The sequence below is a fragment of the Syngnathus scovelli genome, chromosome 6 (genome assembly GCF_024217435.2).
Source record: "Syngnathus scovelli strain Florida chromosome 6, RoL_Ssco_1.2, whole genome shotgun sequence".
Classification (NCBI taxonomy): Eukaryota; Metazoa; Chordata; class Actinopteri; order Syngnathiformes; family Syngnathidae; genus Syngnathus; species Syngnathus scovelli.
The window spans coordinates 2227127-2243009 of record NC_090852.1 but is presented as its reverse complement, the minus strand read 5'-3'; the positions used below and the strand labels follow the sequence as shown (position 1 = coordinate 2243009).

The 15883-nt window shown below is 46.5% G+C and overlaps 1 protein-coding gene across 4 annotated transcripts in view; it reads left to right on the top strand.

The window, feature by feature from the left end:
- ciapin1 (cytokine induced apoptosis inhibitor 1) overlaps positions 1-15883 on the top strand; it is an 86181-nt gene that overhangs the window by 65169 nt on the left and 5129 nt on the right. For 2 of the 4 annotated variants that reach the window (XM_049723104.1, XM_068650950.1), the window contains exon 8: positions 12160-12235. The exons of 1 other annotated variant lie outside the window; for it this stretch is intronic. In XM_049723104.1, coding sequence (XP_049579061.1) covers positions 12160-12235 — 76 coding nt within the window. Of the gene's footprint in view, positions 1-5254; positions 9649-12159; positions 12236-15883 lie in introns of those variants that run through there. One more of the 4 variants, XM_049723105.1, reaches the window with a different exon arrangement.

The following is a 15883-nucleotide window of genomic DNA, read 5'->3' as shown; positions in this document are numbered from 1 at the left end:
CAAAGTCAGCTTTATTGTCAATTTCTCCACATGCCAAAGACACACAAAGAAACCGAAATTTCGTTCCCCCCTATCCCCCGGTGACAAGACATGGCCCACAACAGACAAACAAGTAAACAAGTATAACAACAGTGTGCTGAATAAATAATGAGTAAATAACACAACAAATAAATAAATAAGAGGAGCAAAAAAAAGGAGCAAGTGAGTGTACAGCAGACATACCAGAAAGATTCAAGATTCAAGAGTTTTTTATTCGCCATGTTTGAGCGTGCCAAACAAGGAATTTGACTTCGGTCAATCACAGCCTCTGTTCAACATTTAGGTGACTAACAACAACACTCAGGACATGTGAAGAACGAAAGATATTCTCAAACACCCCCTGATCTTAAACTCCCAAGAGGGCAAGGAAAAACTCAAAACTCCAGCTAGGGGAAATGAGAAACCTTGAGAAGAGACCACAGATGGGAGGGTCCCTCTTCTAGGATGACCAGGCTGCAATGGATGCAGAGAGGACACATAGTACAAACAGTGTAGACAAAAAAGGTGTGGCAACCGGGATGTTATTGCACAGTAATGACTCTGAGACTCTAAGAGTGGTGTGAGTTCATCAGAGCGACAGCCTGGGGGAAGAAGCTGTCTCTGTGTCTGCTGGTTTTAGTGTACAGAGCTCTATAACGGCGTCCGGAGGGGAGTAGTTCAAACAGGCTGCAACCTGGGTGCGAAGGGTCTGTTGAGATGTTACTTGCACGTTTCCTGGTCCTGGACAGGTACAAGTCTTGGATAGATGGGAGGTTGATTCCAATTATCTTTTCTGCAGTCCTTATTGTCCGTTGCAGTCTGTGCTTGTCTTGTTTGGAGGCCGATCCAAACCAGACAGTGATGGAGGTGCAGAGGACAGACTGGATGATGGCAGTGTAGAAGGTCTTCAGCAGCTCCCGTGGCAGGTTGAACTTCTTGAGCTGTCTCAGGAAGTACAGCCTCTGCTGGGCCTTCTTCCGGACAGAGTCTATGTGGCCGGTCCATTTCAGGTCCCGAGAGAGTGTGGTTCCCAGGAACTTGAAGGTGTCTGATGAGAGAATAGTATTACTGCGGATAGTGAGGGGTGAAAGTGGTGAAGGGCCTCGCCTGAAGTCCACTGTCATCTCCACGGTCTTGAGCGGGTTCAGGTCCAGGTGGTTTTGGCTGCACCAGTGGACCAGCCGCTCCACCTCCTGTCTGTACGCAGTCTCATCACCGTTCTGGATCAGTCCGATGAGAGTGGTGTCGTCTGCATACTTCAGGAGCTTCACGGAAGAGTCACTTGCGGAGAAATCGTTGGTGTAGAGGGAGAAGAGCAGTGGGGAGAGGACGCATCCCTGAGGGGCTCCAGTGTTGGTGGTCAGGGTGTCAGATGTGATGCTCCCCAGCCTCACACGCTGCCTCCTGTTGGTCAGGAAGCTGGTGATCCACTGACAGGTGGAGGCAGGCACCGCAAGCTGGATGAGCTTCTGTTGGAGGATGTCAGGAGCGATGGTGTGTAACGCCGAGCTGAAGTCCACAAACAGGATCCTGGCGTACTTTCCTGGGGTGTCCAGGTGTTGCAGGATGTAGTGCAGTCCCATGTTGACCGCATCATCCACCGACCTGTTTGCCCGGTAGGCAAACTGGAGGGGGTCCAGCAGGGGGCCCGTGACATCCTTCAGGTGGTTCAGTACTAACCTCTCGAAAGATTTCATGACCACAGATGTCAGTGCAACAGGTCTATAGTCATTCATACCTGTGATGGCGGGCTTCTTGGCCACTGGAACGATGGTGGAGCTCTTGAAGCTCGAGGGCACCTCACACAGCTCCAGGGAACGGTTGAAGATCCGTGCAAAGGTGGGCGCCAGCTGCTCAGCGCAGACTTTCAAGCAGGAAGGTGACACGCCGTCTGGGCCTGGTGCCTTCCTGATCTTTTGTCTCCGGAACATCTGGCGCACTTCCTCCTCGCGAATCTGGAGTGCGGGCGCGGCCTCTGCAAGAGAGAGAGTCGGTGACCACGGTGATGGAGGTGTGGACAGAGCAGTTGTGGGGGGAGGTGAGTATGTGGATTGTGTGGATTGTGCTGCAGGAGGTCCCGTTGTGTGGGAGGACCGATCAAACCTGCAGTAGAACCTGTTTAGCTAGTCAGCGAGCCTTGGGCTCTCCACAGGACGGGGGGTTCGTTTCTTGAAGCCCGTGATGCTCTGTAGGCCTTTCCACACTGTTGAGGGATCAGGATTGGCAGAGAGGTGTCTCTCCAGGCTCTCCCCGTAACACCTCCTGGCTTTCCTGACCTCTCGGTTCAGTGTGTTTCTGGTCTGCTTGAACAGGTCCCGGTCCCGCTCCTGTAGGCCTCCTCCTTGACTTTGCGCAGCCTCCTAAGGTTCGGTGTAAACCAAGGTTTGTCGTTGTTGTACGTGCAGAAGGTCTTAGTCTGCACACACAGATCCTCACAAAAACTGATGTATGATGTGACAGTGTCAGTGAGTTCATGCAAGTCTGAATTTGCAGCTTCAAAAACACTCCAATCGGTGCAGTCAAAGCAGGCTTGGAGGTCTTGCCTTGACTCCCCTGTCCACTTCCTGACAGTCCTTACCACAGGCTTAGAAGTTTTTAGTTTCTGTCTGTAGGCAGGGATCAGATGAACTAGACAGTGGTCCGAGAGTCCTAAAGCTGCACGAGCCACAGAGTGGTATGCATCCTTAATTACGGTGTAGCAGTGGCCCAGTGTCTGTGCCCCTCTGGTGGGACACGTTATGTGCTGTCTGTATCTGGGGAGTTCGTGTGCGAGGTTCGCCCTGTTAAGATCACCCAGAACAATGATTAGTGAATTTGGTAGAAGTTTCTCCATGTCTGTCATCTGGTCAGCCAGCATCTGCGTGGCTTCACTCGCACGTGCGTGTGGTGGGATGTAAACAGCCGCCATGACGATCGAGGAGAACTCCCGTGGTGAATAGAACGGCCGGCAGTTTATGAAAAGTGTTTCTAGGAGAGGGCTGCAAAACTCTTTCAACACCATGACATCGGTACACCAAAGTTCATTAATGTAGAAACAGAGACCACCTCCCTTTGATTTTCCGGAGAGCTCCGCGCTGCGATCTGCACGCGTTAGCCGAAACCCAGCTAACTCCATGGCGTGGTGGGGGGTTCGTTCGCTAAGCCACGTCTCAATAAAACACAGCGCGGCGGATCTGCTGAAGTCTGTGTTCCTTGAAGTGAGGAGCAGCAGTTCGTCCATCTTGTTCGCCAGGGAGCGGACATTCGCCAGATGAATTGACGGTAGGGCAGAACGGAACCCTCTCTGCCTCAGCTTTACGAGGGCTCCCGCTCGTTTTCCGCGTCGTCGCCGTCGCGCTAGCTTGTATAGCACCGCCGCTCCGGCTAAAATCTCCGACAAACAGTCTGAATCAGAGAGAACAGGAGAGAAAATACCAGAAGAAGACTGACCGATGTTTAACAGTGCTTCTCTAGTAAAAGTGATCCGGGATGGACAGCAGAAGACACAGAAAACACACAAAATAAGACAAAGAAACAGAGAGCGACTCACCGTAGCAGCCATCCGCGGCGCCATCAGATGACGTAAATACGCAACAGTGCCGCACGCTACGCAGAAGGGGGTAGCGAGTTCAGGGTCCTAACAGCCTGGAGAAAGAAGCTGTTGGCGAGTCTGGTGGTGCGGGAGCGCAGGCTCCTGTACCTCTTCCCAGTGGGCAGAAGGTCAAACAAAGAGTGAGCTGGGTGACTCACATCACTCACAATCGCGGTTGCCTTGCGGGTGTGATGGGAGGTGTAAATGTCCTTCAGGGAGGGGAGCAAAGCACCAATAATCTTACCAGCTGTATTCACTATGCGCTGCAGGACCTTCAAGTTCTGTTCAGTGCAGCTACCACCCCAGACAGCGATGCAACTGGTGAGGACGCTCTCAATGGTGCCACGGTAGAATGTAGACAGGACTGCCTGAGGAGCACATGCACGCCTGCGCTTCCGCAGGAAGTACAGGCGGCGCTGAGCTTTCTTTGCCAGTGACGCGGTGTTTGCGGACCAGGAGAGGTCCTCACTGATGTGCACCCCCAGGAACTTGGTGCAGCTCACCCTCTCCACCACAGCACCGTCGATGATCAGCGGCAGGTGTTTTGTGTGACCCTTCCGGAAGTCAACAACGACTTCCTTGTCTCCTTCCCTGTCCAGGGACAGGAGGTTGTTGTCCCTGCACCACGTGGTCAGAAGGTCAACTTCCGACCTGTACCGAGTCTCGTCGCCCTTCGTGATGAGACCCACCAGAGTGGTGTCGTCAGCAAACTTCACTATGCGGTTGTCGCTGTAGGTCGCAGTGCAGTCATGCGTCAGCAGGGTGAAGAGCAATGTCAGTCCATTAATTAATTAATGTTGCTGATTACTTTGAATTTAATATTATGTATGTTTATTATTATTTTATTGTATTTTTTTCAACATAAAATGGCAGTTGGTCAAGAATATAGTTTAAATAATTATAATTTAGTTTTTAATTTCAGGCAAAGTGATGCACATTGACTCTGTTCTGTTACAGACTAAAAAAAATGTTATTAATAAAGTTATTCTTTATTGTAAGTTGATCTTATTTATTTTTTGTTTTTTCTATAATGTTAATAACATGGGGGTCGTGAAATGTTTTCTTCTCTCTAGGGGGTGCATCACAGAAAATGATTGAGAAGCACTGTAATAGGCAAACGGCACAAAACACAAAGGCACAATAAATGACATCTCCTGATTTTCAACACAAAATATGACAAGTAAATACATAATTTAAGTGTTTTACCAACTCTGAAGTTTGCATGTAGCAAACTGAGAATCTTCAGAATCAAGGTGCAAAACGTTAAATTAGAAAAGCCATTTTATTTTCCCTTAAACAAAATTGCTGCCATTTACAATGGTTTTGGAGTGATGGGCTAGTTAAGAGTGTGGGCATTATTGGCTCTCAAGCCAAGAAAAAGAGAAGCCTCAGGGAAGAAATGGAGTAATATTGAAACTCAAAGCAACAGGATATCAGATAAGTTTGGTTTTGTGGGTTCAGTTCCGGACATGTAATCAAATCATAAGAGGGTGTAGTAATGTAATCTAGAAGTAGGTTTTTCCATTGGTTTATGTTAATGTTGTTCCGAGTTTTCCAGTTCATGACGATAGTTTTCTTGGCGATGGCTAAAGCAACAAAAAAATGATTTTGGAGTTTAATGTTTTTTTGTCAACTAACGTCGCTATTCCTCCCCCGGTTGGGAAGCGTCGGAAACGGTGTGCGAGGAGGCAGAAGAGGGGCAAGCGCGGAGGCGTCCGGGCTGGCGGCCAACCCAGCTCGCCCGGCAGTGCCTTCCATTCTTCTGGCGAATGTTCGATCGCTGGACAACTAAATGGATTACGTTCACCTGCTGAGGTCTACGAACCGGACGGTGCGGAACTGCTGTGTGCTCGTGTTCACTGAGACCTGGTTGACTGTCAACATTCCGGACTCTGCCGTGCATCTGGAGCGGCTAGCGTGCTATCGGGCGGACCGTGCCATTGTACGAGGGGGAAAGTCGCGAGGAGGTGGAATATGCGTCTACATCTGAGAAGAATGGTGCCGGGACTCTGTGGTGGTATGTAAGCACTGCTCGCCACTAGCGGAGTTTGTGATCATCAAGTGCCGTCCTTTTTACCTGCCGAGGGAATTTACTGCGATTCTGCTAGTCGCGGTGTACATCCCGCCTTCCAACATCGAAGGCGACAGGATCGCGGCGCTTGGTGAACTGTACCAGGCTGTCAGTGAACAACAGACAGCGCACCCTGACGGTTTCACCATCTTCGCTGGAGACTTTAGTCATGCCAAGCTGAAGTCTGTTTTCCCGAGGCTTCACCAGCATGTTACTTTTCCGACACGTGGAGGCAGCTTCCTGGACCTGGTCTACTCTGCGCATAAAGGAGCTTTCAAAGCCACCCCTCTCCCCCATCTTGGGTTTCTGACCATCTCACCGTTTTGCTTTTGCCGGCATACAGACAATTGGTAAGGGCATCCAGGCCGGTTCGGAAGCAGGTTCGGGTGTGGCCTGAGGGTGCCTCCGATGCCCTTCGTGACTGCTTTGGCACTACTGACTGGGACATGTTTAAGCGGGTGGCCACATACAACGATCGGACGGACATAGAGGAGTTTGCTGACTCTGTTTCCTCTTACGTCGCGAAGTGCATCAATGATGTGACTCGCTCAAAATCCGTCGTCACTCGTGCGAACTGGAAGCCGTGGCTGACCGGGGCTGTCCACAGACTGCTGAGGGCCAGGGACAAAGCTTTCAGAGCGGGGGATGAGGCTGGCTTGAGGAGGGCGAGGGCCGACCTGTCCCGGGGCATCAAAGAAGCAAAAAAGGCATTCTCTTGCAAGGTCTCCACCCACTTCAAGGACAGCAAGGACGCACGGAGCCTTTGGCAGGGCATTCAGACCATCACGGACTACAAGCCCGCGCCGCGGAGCTGTGAGGGCGACGTCCGTCTACTGAAAGATCTTAACCGCTTCTTTGCTCGCTTCGACGCCCAGAACAACACTTGCCCGCTGAAGACCACTCCCCCCCACACGAGCAGCCCCTGTGCCTCTCTGCCGACGGAGTGAGGAGGGCGCTTGCCGCTATTGACACCCGTAAGGTGGCGGGCCCTGACAACATCCCGGGTCGCGCGCTGAAGGACTGCGCTGGCGAGCTGTCGGGTGTCTTCATGGCCATCTTTAACGTTTCCCTGCAGCAGGCCATCGTCCCTTCGTGTTTCAAGGCTGCCACCATCGTTCCTGTGCCGAAGAAACCTGCACCGTCCTGCTTCAATGACTACCGCCCCGTGGCCCTGACGCCCATCATCATGAAGTGCTTTGAGCACATCAAATCCGTTCTCCCCCCAACCATTGACCCTTTCCAGTTTGCGTACCGTGCCAAACGGTCCTCTGAGGATGCCATCTGCTCTGCCCTCCACTCGCCCCTCACCCACCTGGAGAGAAAGGACTCATATGTGAGGTTGCTGTTTGTGGACTTCAGCTCTGCCTTCAACACCATTTTGCCGCAGCGACTCATCTACAAACTCGACGAGCTGGCCCTCAGTACCTCCCTCTGCAACTGGCTACTGGACTTCCTCTGTCAGAGGCCTCAGGTGCTGCATGTTGGCGACAAAATCTCCGCCAGCATCACGCTGAGCACGGGGGCCCCCCAGGGCTGCGTGCTCAGTCCACTGCTCTTCACTCTGCTGACGCATGACTGCACTGCGACTTACAGCGACAACCGCACTGTGAAGTTTGCTGACGACACGACTCTGGTGGGTCTCATCACGGGGGGCGACGAGACTCTGTACAGGTCGGAGGTTGACCTTCTGATCACGTGGTGCAGGGACAACAACCTCCTGCTGAACATCAACAAGACCAAGGAAATCGTTGTTGACTTCCGGAAGGGTCAAGCAAATCACCAGCCGCTGATCATCGACGGTGCTGTGGTGGAGAGGGTGAGCTGCACCAAGTTCCTGGGGTGCACATCAGTGAGGACCTCTCTTTGTCGGCAAACACCGCGTCACTGCGGAAGCTCAGGCGTGCATGTGCTCCTCAGGCAGTCCTGTCTACATTCTACCGTGGCACTATTGAGAGCGTCCTCTCCAGTTGCATCACTGTCTGGGGTGGTAGCTGCACTGAACAGAACTTGAAGGTCCTGCAGCGCATAGTGAATACAGCTGGTAAGATTATTGGTGCTTTGCTCCCCTCCCTGAAGGACATTTACACCTCCCATCTCGACTCATACTTAGGAGCGACTTATATGTGAAACTATTCACAAATTTTCAAAATTCAAAAATCTGCGATGTCGTGAAACCGCGCTAAATGAACCGCGGTGTGGCAAGGGATTACTGTAATTTGACTGCAACTGACGTCAGCGGCGCGGCGCATACGCGGCGGTTGTTTACATAAAGGACAAAAGATTCGATCAGAGGATTTAAAGTGACAGAGATTGTTTGATAAAATTGTTGTTTATAATCATATGGGCCTGTGGAATCATTTGAACTGCAACTGAAGACGAGTCCCATGTCAGCGGCGCAGCACACACGCGGCGTTGTTTACATAAAGGACGATCGATGGATTTAATGATTTGCAGTGACACAGATGGTTTGATAATATTGTTGTTTTTATAATAGTTATTTTATATATAATTTACATATCGTTATATGGGCCTGTGGAATAATTTGAACTACAACTGACGACGAGTCTGGCGGCGCGGTGCAAACGCGGCATTGTTTACGTAAAGGGCGATCGATGGATTTAATGATTTGGCGTGACACAGATGGTTTGATAAAGGTGTTATTTATGTTATAGCTATTTGGATAACTGTTAATGTTACGTCAGGCCCGTTCTCAGCTCTTCGTTTGTGTTGTCACGTTAGCATACCGTATCGTTTAGCCTGTTGGTGCTCGTTCATGTCTGTTCTTGGTGTTCGATTTTGTCGAATAAATTTCCCCCAAAATGTGACTAATACTCCGGTGTGACTTATATATGTTTTTTTTTCACTTTATTGTGCATTTTATGGCTGATGCGACATATATTCCGGAGCGACTTTTAGTCCGACAAATACGGTATATGAATCTGTGCAATGTTGAATGCGTATGTGAATCCCATTTTAGCTAACCTCTCACCAGTGTAATGTACTCTGTGTAGAATTTTGTATTGTATTAATTGTAGATTGCATTTTTGGTCAAGAATAATATATGTTTCCAAATTTTGGTTAGGGTATCAGGAACAATTGACAGGTCTTTTTCCCTATTTAATTAATGGCAGGGTTATGTCCTGAGTCCTGAGTGTTGTTAGTCACCTAAATGTTGAACTGAGGCTGAGATGTACCGAAGTCAAATTCTTTGCTTGGCATGCTCAAACATGGCCAATAAAAATTCTTGAATCTTGAATCTTCTTGAATTGATTGGCGTGTATGCACCTGAACCTCAAATTTACACCCTGCGATTCCACACAACTCATTAACGCGTTGTATATACATTTTCAAGTAGTATTTTCAAGTAGAAGCTAGTCGACTAGTGCGTAAACCTTAGCGCTAGTGATTTGGTGATTTTTTTTAAAATGTGTTTGATAATAAGGGTTGTTTCATCTTTATTACTACTTTATCACAGTGTTAGGGATAGCTAGGATTGTTTTTGGTTCGGAAAGGGGGAAGTTCGTGGACTCACCTCATCACTCACAAGTCGGAGCGTCGCCAGACACAGGAGTAGATAAGTGGCTGCTTTATTCTCTCTTCCATCCAATTCACATAGAATCAAAATGACTTCCTCAATCCGTCTAATTATTGTCATCTGCGTATTGGTTCTCTTTCAGTAAAATGTCAACAGACTTCAATGTGTGTGAGAATTCACTACAAAAAAGACCTTTGGTCAGTTTGTAATTCCTTGTGTGGGTTCCAAATAATAGTTTCTCCAAATTATGCTCATTTTGGCATCTGTGGTCCAAATTTTATGATAGTGTCCTGTCTGACTGGTGGGTGGTTCATACTCAGAGCTGTCTCAATCGTCTCTCGTCTGCTGTCTGTCGATCTACGAATGTCGATCATGCGCAAGATACATTTTTGATTTGTAAAAATATATAAATATACATTAACAACAAAGTGTTTATTAAAAATTGAGAAAATCCTTTGTGTGTTAATTCTTTCACTTTTTTACTGAACAAACTCCAACTGTATCAAACTGAACCGAAAACCATGACCACAAAACAGAGATTCGAACCAAACTGTGGATTTAGTCAACTTTTCCATCCCTAATATACATACGTATACAAGTGCTGGGCACGAATGAGTTGTAATTTGTTCACTCGTTCTATTGGCTGTTTAATTTTTTAAAATATTTTGCGTATTCCGATGAGCTAGCAACTGATTTAAGTGCTCAGTTTTTGAACAGTTCCATGACAAACTCTACGCATCAGCTGTCTTGCATGTGGGACGCTGGAGAGTTTGCGGGGGATTTGTGCCACCTTGGGCTACTTGCCCTGTCTGGGGTTACATCTTTAAAAGACTGAATTCCTGGAGATTTGAGTAATGCTTGACATAAGATACAGGCTCAGAGAGCACTTAAATCAGAAAGGCGCAAGTGTACGTCTCGCTTTTTGTCCTGGTTGCTTGAGTCTGTTTCAGTTTTGATGTGTTTTAACGAGGCACAAAATGTGAATTTTGCCGCACAAAATCTTTAGTAGTTCTGGATTGGAGCAAAAGGGAATGATGGCACCCAAGGCGGAAGTCTCTCAGGGAAATCAAAACAGAGATCAGGCAAACAGTAATTAATGAAAATAAAAGTAGCTTGCAGAATGTTGCTCAATACAACAGAGTAATAGTCTTAGCAAAAATACTCAAGTAATAAAAATATTTAAATTCAAATATTGCTTTAAAATGCTGACAAGTAGTGATGGGTCGGGCAACACCGATGTGTCTGCACGTGTGGAGCTCATATAGCGAAGCCCTGTGTTGGTGCGCGTATCGCTTTAAAGTCACGTGACCGAAACTGCAGCAGTATCGCCTGTCAAGGAAGCGCGCCAAACTTCTGTTAAAGGAAGCACATTGTCAACGGGATGGATCTGCCAAAACAATATCTGATCTTTTGCTGTTCATCCTCGAAGTTATCAAGCATTATAGAGCAGCCCCAACGTGGCCCAAAAGGCCAGGACGTTATGCAGCCGAGGGTGGAGGGGGGAGAGAGTTCAGGATCCTAACAGCCTGGAGTATGAAGCTGAATAATTATTTATTGACTGTAACTAAAAAATAAAATATATTTTAAATTTAAATTAATATATTAAATGATATATTTCACAACACGTTCACTTAGATTTTCATGTTATGCTACATGTTCACATTATTTATTGACTAATTTGAATTTAAATGAATATATGAAATAATACAATATAAAATATCCATCCATCCATCTTCTTCCGCTTATCCGGGGTCGGGTCGCGGGGGCAGCAGCTTTAGGAGGGCCTCCCAGACTTCCCTCTCCCCAGCCACTTCATCCAGCTCATCCCAGGGAATCCCAAGGCGTTCCCAAGCCAGCTGAGAGGCATAGTCTCTCCAGCGCGTCCTGGGTCGTCCCCGGGGTCTCCTACCGGTGGGACATGCCCGGAACACCTCCCCAGGGAGGCTGATCTTCAGCCGGAGTTCCTTCTGGACTCTACGCAGCTCCACCACGTCCCCCGAACCAAAGGCTCTTTTCTTCTCATTAAGCAGAGCCTTCATCTCGGAGGACACCCAGGGTTTGTTATTGGGAAAACACCGGACCAACTTGGAGGGCACAGTGGTCTCCACACAGAAATTAATGTAGTCCGTAATGCAGTGGGTCACGCTGTCAATGTCACTGCCATGGGGGCTACAGAGAGCTTCCCAGTCTGTATTCTCAAAGCAGTCTCTGAGCCTGGCAGTAGATTCCTCAGACCACAACATCACAGACCTCCTCTCAGCTGGACGCTGTTTTACCACCGGGGTGTAGTCTGCGACCAGATGGACGAGGTTGTGATCCGAGCGACAAAGTGGGGGGAGGGGGGGAGGTATATGCATCCTTGACATTAGCATACAACAGGTCCAAACTTCTATTGTTTCTAGTGTGGCAGTTGACATATTGAGTAAAGGTGGGGAGGGAAGAGGCCAGGGAAGCATGATTGAAGTCCCCGGAGATGAGGAGGAGGGATTGGGGGTGCTGAGTTTGAAGCTTAGAAACAATAGAGTGGATCCAATTCGTAGCGGAAGCAGCGACAGCTGAGGGAGGGAAGTACACAGTTATAGCAATAACGTGAAAACTCCCTCGGGAGGTAGTATGGTCGCATGCTAACCACCAACAGCTCCAAGTCACTGGAGCAGAGTTACTCCTTAACACTGACGTGTCCGGGATGGCACCATATAGTGTTCACAAACACAGCGAGTCCCCCTCCACTCCTCTTACCACTCTATCAATATCAGTTAATGTAACAGTAAATTTATCAAGTTACTACCCACCTTCTGATTACAATATACCATATCCTGCCCCAGATTTTGAGAAGCATTGAACAAGGATGTGTCAAACCTTAAACCTAAATAAATTGGACCTTACTATTAGAATACTACGATGTCTGAACTGTGTTATCCTCTACCCACTCTTCAAAGTAATGTCTCATGCTTGTTTGTGCAGCACATGTGGCCTGGCTGAGGAACTGGAGGAGAGTAAAGGACAGCAGACAAATCTTCCAAAGTCCGCCTGTGGAAGTGTAAGTGCATTATGATTGCGTGCGTGCGTGCGTGCGTTGACTCGTCCTTAGCTGTGATTACCGTATTTTCCGGACTATAAGTCGCTCCGGAGTATAAGTCGCACCAGCCATAAAATGCCCCAAAAAGTGAAAAAAACATATATAAGTCGCTCCGGAGTATAAGTCGCACTTTGGGGGGCAATTTATTCGACAAAATCCCACACCAAAAACAGTCATGAACGAGCAACAACAGGCTAAACAATAGCAACAACAGGCTAAACAATAGGTATGCTAACGTGACAAATACAAACAAAGAGCTGAGAACGGGCCTGACGTAACATATAGAGTGATTAAGGACAACTATTACATGAATAACATGTTTATAAAACCATCGGTGTCACTCCAATTCATTAAATAGCAACAACAGGCTAAACGATAGGTATGCTAACGTGACAAACACAAACAAAGAGCTGAGAATGGGCCAAATAATAATAAATAATAATAATAAATATAAGGAGCAAAAATAGAGCAAGTGTACATACAGCAGACAGTGGACTTGGATATGGTGCTTTAAAGTGTTAATTGCTTTATTTGATGTTTTCTCTATTTTTTATGTTTTGAATATGTTCAAGATAAAGATATAAAAGCATGTGAAGTGATCAACTATACTAAAAATAACATGGGAAGTGGTCAACTATACTTGTAAGTAAGTGGACTTAATGCTCAAGTAAAAATTTGTGAAATAAAACATATATAAGTCGCTCCTGAGTATAAGTCGCCCCCCCACCCAAACTATGAAAAAAAGCGCGACTTATAGTCCGGAAATTACGGTAGATATCTCGAAGCGTGTTGAGTGCCGTTTTCCTGTGGAACAAGGCAACTAGACTTTTTTTTGCTAAGTTTCTTTTCTTGTCAAACTAACACAACACACAATAATAATGAGTAAATGTTTGATAACTTTTGTGCAAATACTTCAACAAATATTAAGTACGTAAATTTTAGATTTTTTTTGCTTCAGATGTCGGACGAAATTCGGTTGTCGAAACTCGCGATGAGCCGAGAGGACCCGCATGCCAACTGACTCCGTTCGTTATTACATTCTCGTTACTCTGAGGATTGCATCAATTCTAATCATGCCTCCAAAGGAAGCAAGTGGGAGCAGTAAAGCCATCCTAAAATACAAAGACGCTCCTAAAGCAATCGACAGTGAGCGCCCGGCGCACTGCGGTTGGGCGATCGGACCAAATTAAGCTCCCTGCGCACTGAGGTCCACTTAAATTTTGGAAAGTACATCAGGGCTTTTAAAATATTTTCTAAATTTCAGCTCTGTCACAATAATGCGACCAGCGCGGTGCAGTTGCGTGGTCGGCGATACGCTACGGTTGCGCGTTTGGCGGTGCGCTGCAATTGTGCGATCGGACAAAAATGTGCAAATGAAAAAAATGCTTAAAAAAAGGTTTTTTTTTTTTTTTTTTGCTTGGAACTGATTACATTTCTTTCCATTATTTGTAATGGGAAAACATGACTCGGAATTCGAACGATTCACTTCTCGAACAGCTTTCTGGAACGGATTGTGGTCGAAAACCGAGGCTCCACTATAATTTCCCGTGAGAGCCAAACCATTTAAAAAAAAAAAAAAACATAGGCTAGATGCATTTAAATACATGTATTTTAATCAAGACCAATGATTTTTTTGAGTGTACTAATGTATTCTTTTTAATAACGTCACCAAAAGAGCCATATTGGCTCGCAAGCCATAGGTTCCTGATGCCTATCTTTAGGCCTACAGATTATTGTATGCTATGGCTGTATATACACGGGTAATACCAAATGAAAGACTGGACCCTCTTCTTTAATTAGAAAAAAAGTATGATTCTAACTTTGCCGTTCTTTAGTTATCATTTGAAGATAGCTTGGTTTCACTCAAATCAGCAATCTCAGACAAAATAAGGAGAAAATGAGGTTTTTGTGTAAGACGTATTTTCTGCACAACTGCGTCTTTGACACTAATATTTTTAACATTTCAGCAGCCCTTCCCTTCAATAAAACATGAACGAAAATGTGTTTTCGATGGCAAAAAACATGTATTTACATATTTGATAACGTGCACAGACAGCAACATTTTCACATTTGACAAGCTATTTACACATTTTGAGCTATTCACAGAGATGTTTGCGTGGGTGCTCTCAATGCATGTGCATGTTTTGCTATTTGGAAGGGATGTATTTGTGCGTCACTGTATTCTGCATCAGAATACTTTTATTCGATTAATTCGACCTGTGGGACAAAGCACCGAGCTGGTGGTGGCTTGTGATGCGGACTTTCGTGTCTATTGCGTACTCACAGCCACCTACTCTAAATTCACTTCGTTTTGTTCTACCGCACTCACGAAGAATGAGTTTGCTCGATTTTAAGCTGCTTGAAAGCCGATCGCTTCCGTTTCCCCAATGTTCCAAAACTTCAATTGCCACTCAATACATGTATGCCTGAGCCGCCGGTGGCTTTTGAAGCGGACTTCCATGTCTGTCGCATACTCACAGCCAACTCCTCTGAATTCGCTCCATCGTTTTGCTCTCCCGCTATCTTGAGGAGCAATAGTTGTAATTGTAAGCTACTTGAAAGCCGATTGCTTCCATTTTGCCATTTTCACACACTCTCGGACTTCTTCCTTCATAACTCTACAACTGCATTCTCCATTGTTCTCCCTTGTGAGATGGGCTTACACCAGGCATGGGCAAACTACGGCCCGCGGGCCACATCTGGCCCACAGAGCCGTTTAATCCGGCCCACCAAACCTGAATAAATTGTATTATTAAAACATTCTTTTGGGGTAATTTTCCCTGCAATGACTGCGTTTCCACAGTAGACGGGGAAACGCCTGCTCAGTGCACACTCACAAGGGCGTGTACGTACTCAGTAGTACGGACCCTGCGCACTCCGCGCTCTACTTCCATCAGTGCCGAATTCCGAGTGTGGGCTGTGACGTCAGCATGCTCGTAATTCGCGCGCTGAGGTTTCAGATACAGTTTTACGCTAAAGCCACCCACACACCTTTCCCTGGAATCCTTTCATTAAAATGAGTGGCCCAAGAAAAAGAAAGGTGGACACTGAGTGCCGAGTGTTTAAAAAAAGAGTGGACAATTTGGCTCGACCTACGTGTGTGAGCAGACGTTCAGCCACATGAACATCAACAAAGCCCTGATCTAGGTTAACGGACCAACACCTATCACGGCTCTATCCTAAGAATTGCCACACCAAATTTTACTCCAGACTATGATGCACTAGCAAAAAAGGGAGACCAACAACACTGTTTCTACTGAAAATGAAGAGGAGTCTCTCTAGTTTGTTGTAAAAAAAAATAAAATAAAGCATTTTGAAAATAATATGTACAAATAGCAGGGATTGAAACTAGCGACCATTCTCATTTTCAAACAATATAGGATGGTCAAGGACATTGATGCATCACCTGTTTGCGACTAATCTTAACTTTTAAAGTTCTTAAGGCCGACTTTAAGGAAGTGTTTCCCGTTTCCTCACCTCTGTCAGCACGTATTTGTGAGTTAAAGCTCTGCTCTGATTTTCAGATATCTATCACCATGTTGCCGTTTTGATTTCTTCATTACTTTATTTAGATGTATTCTTTCACTGATTCTTCAAGATGATGTATTT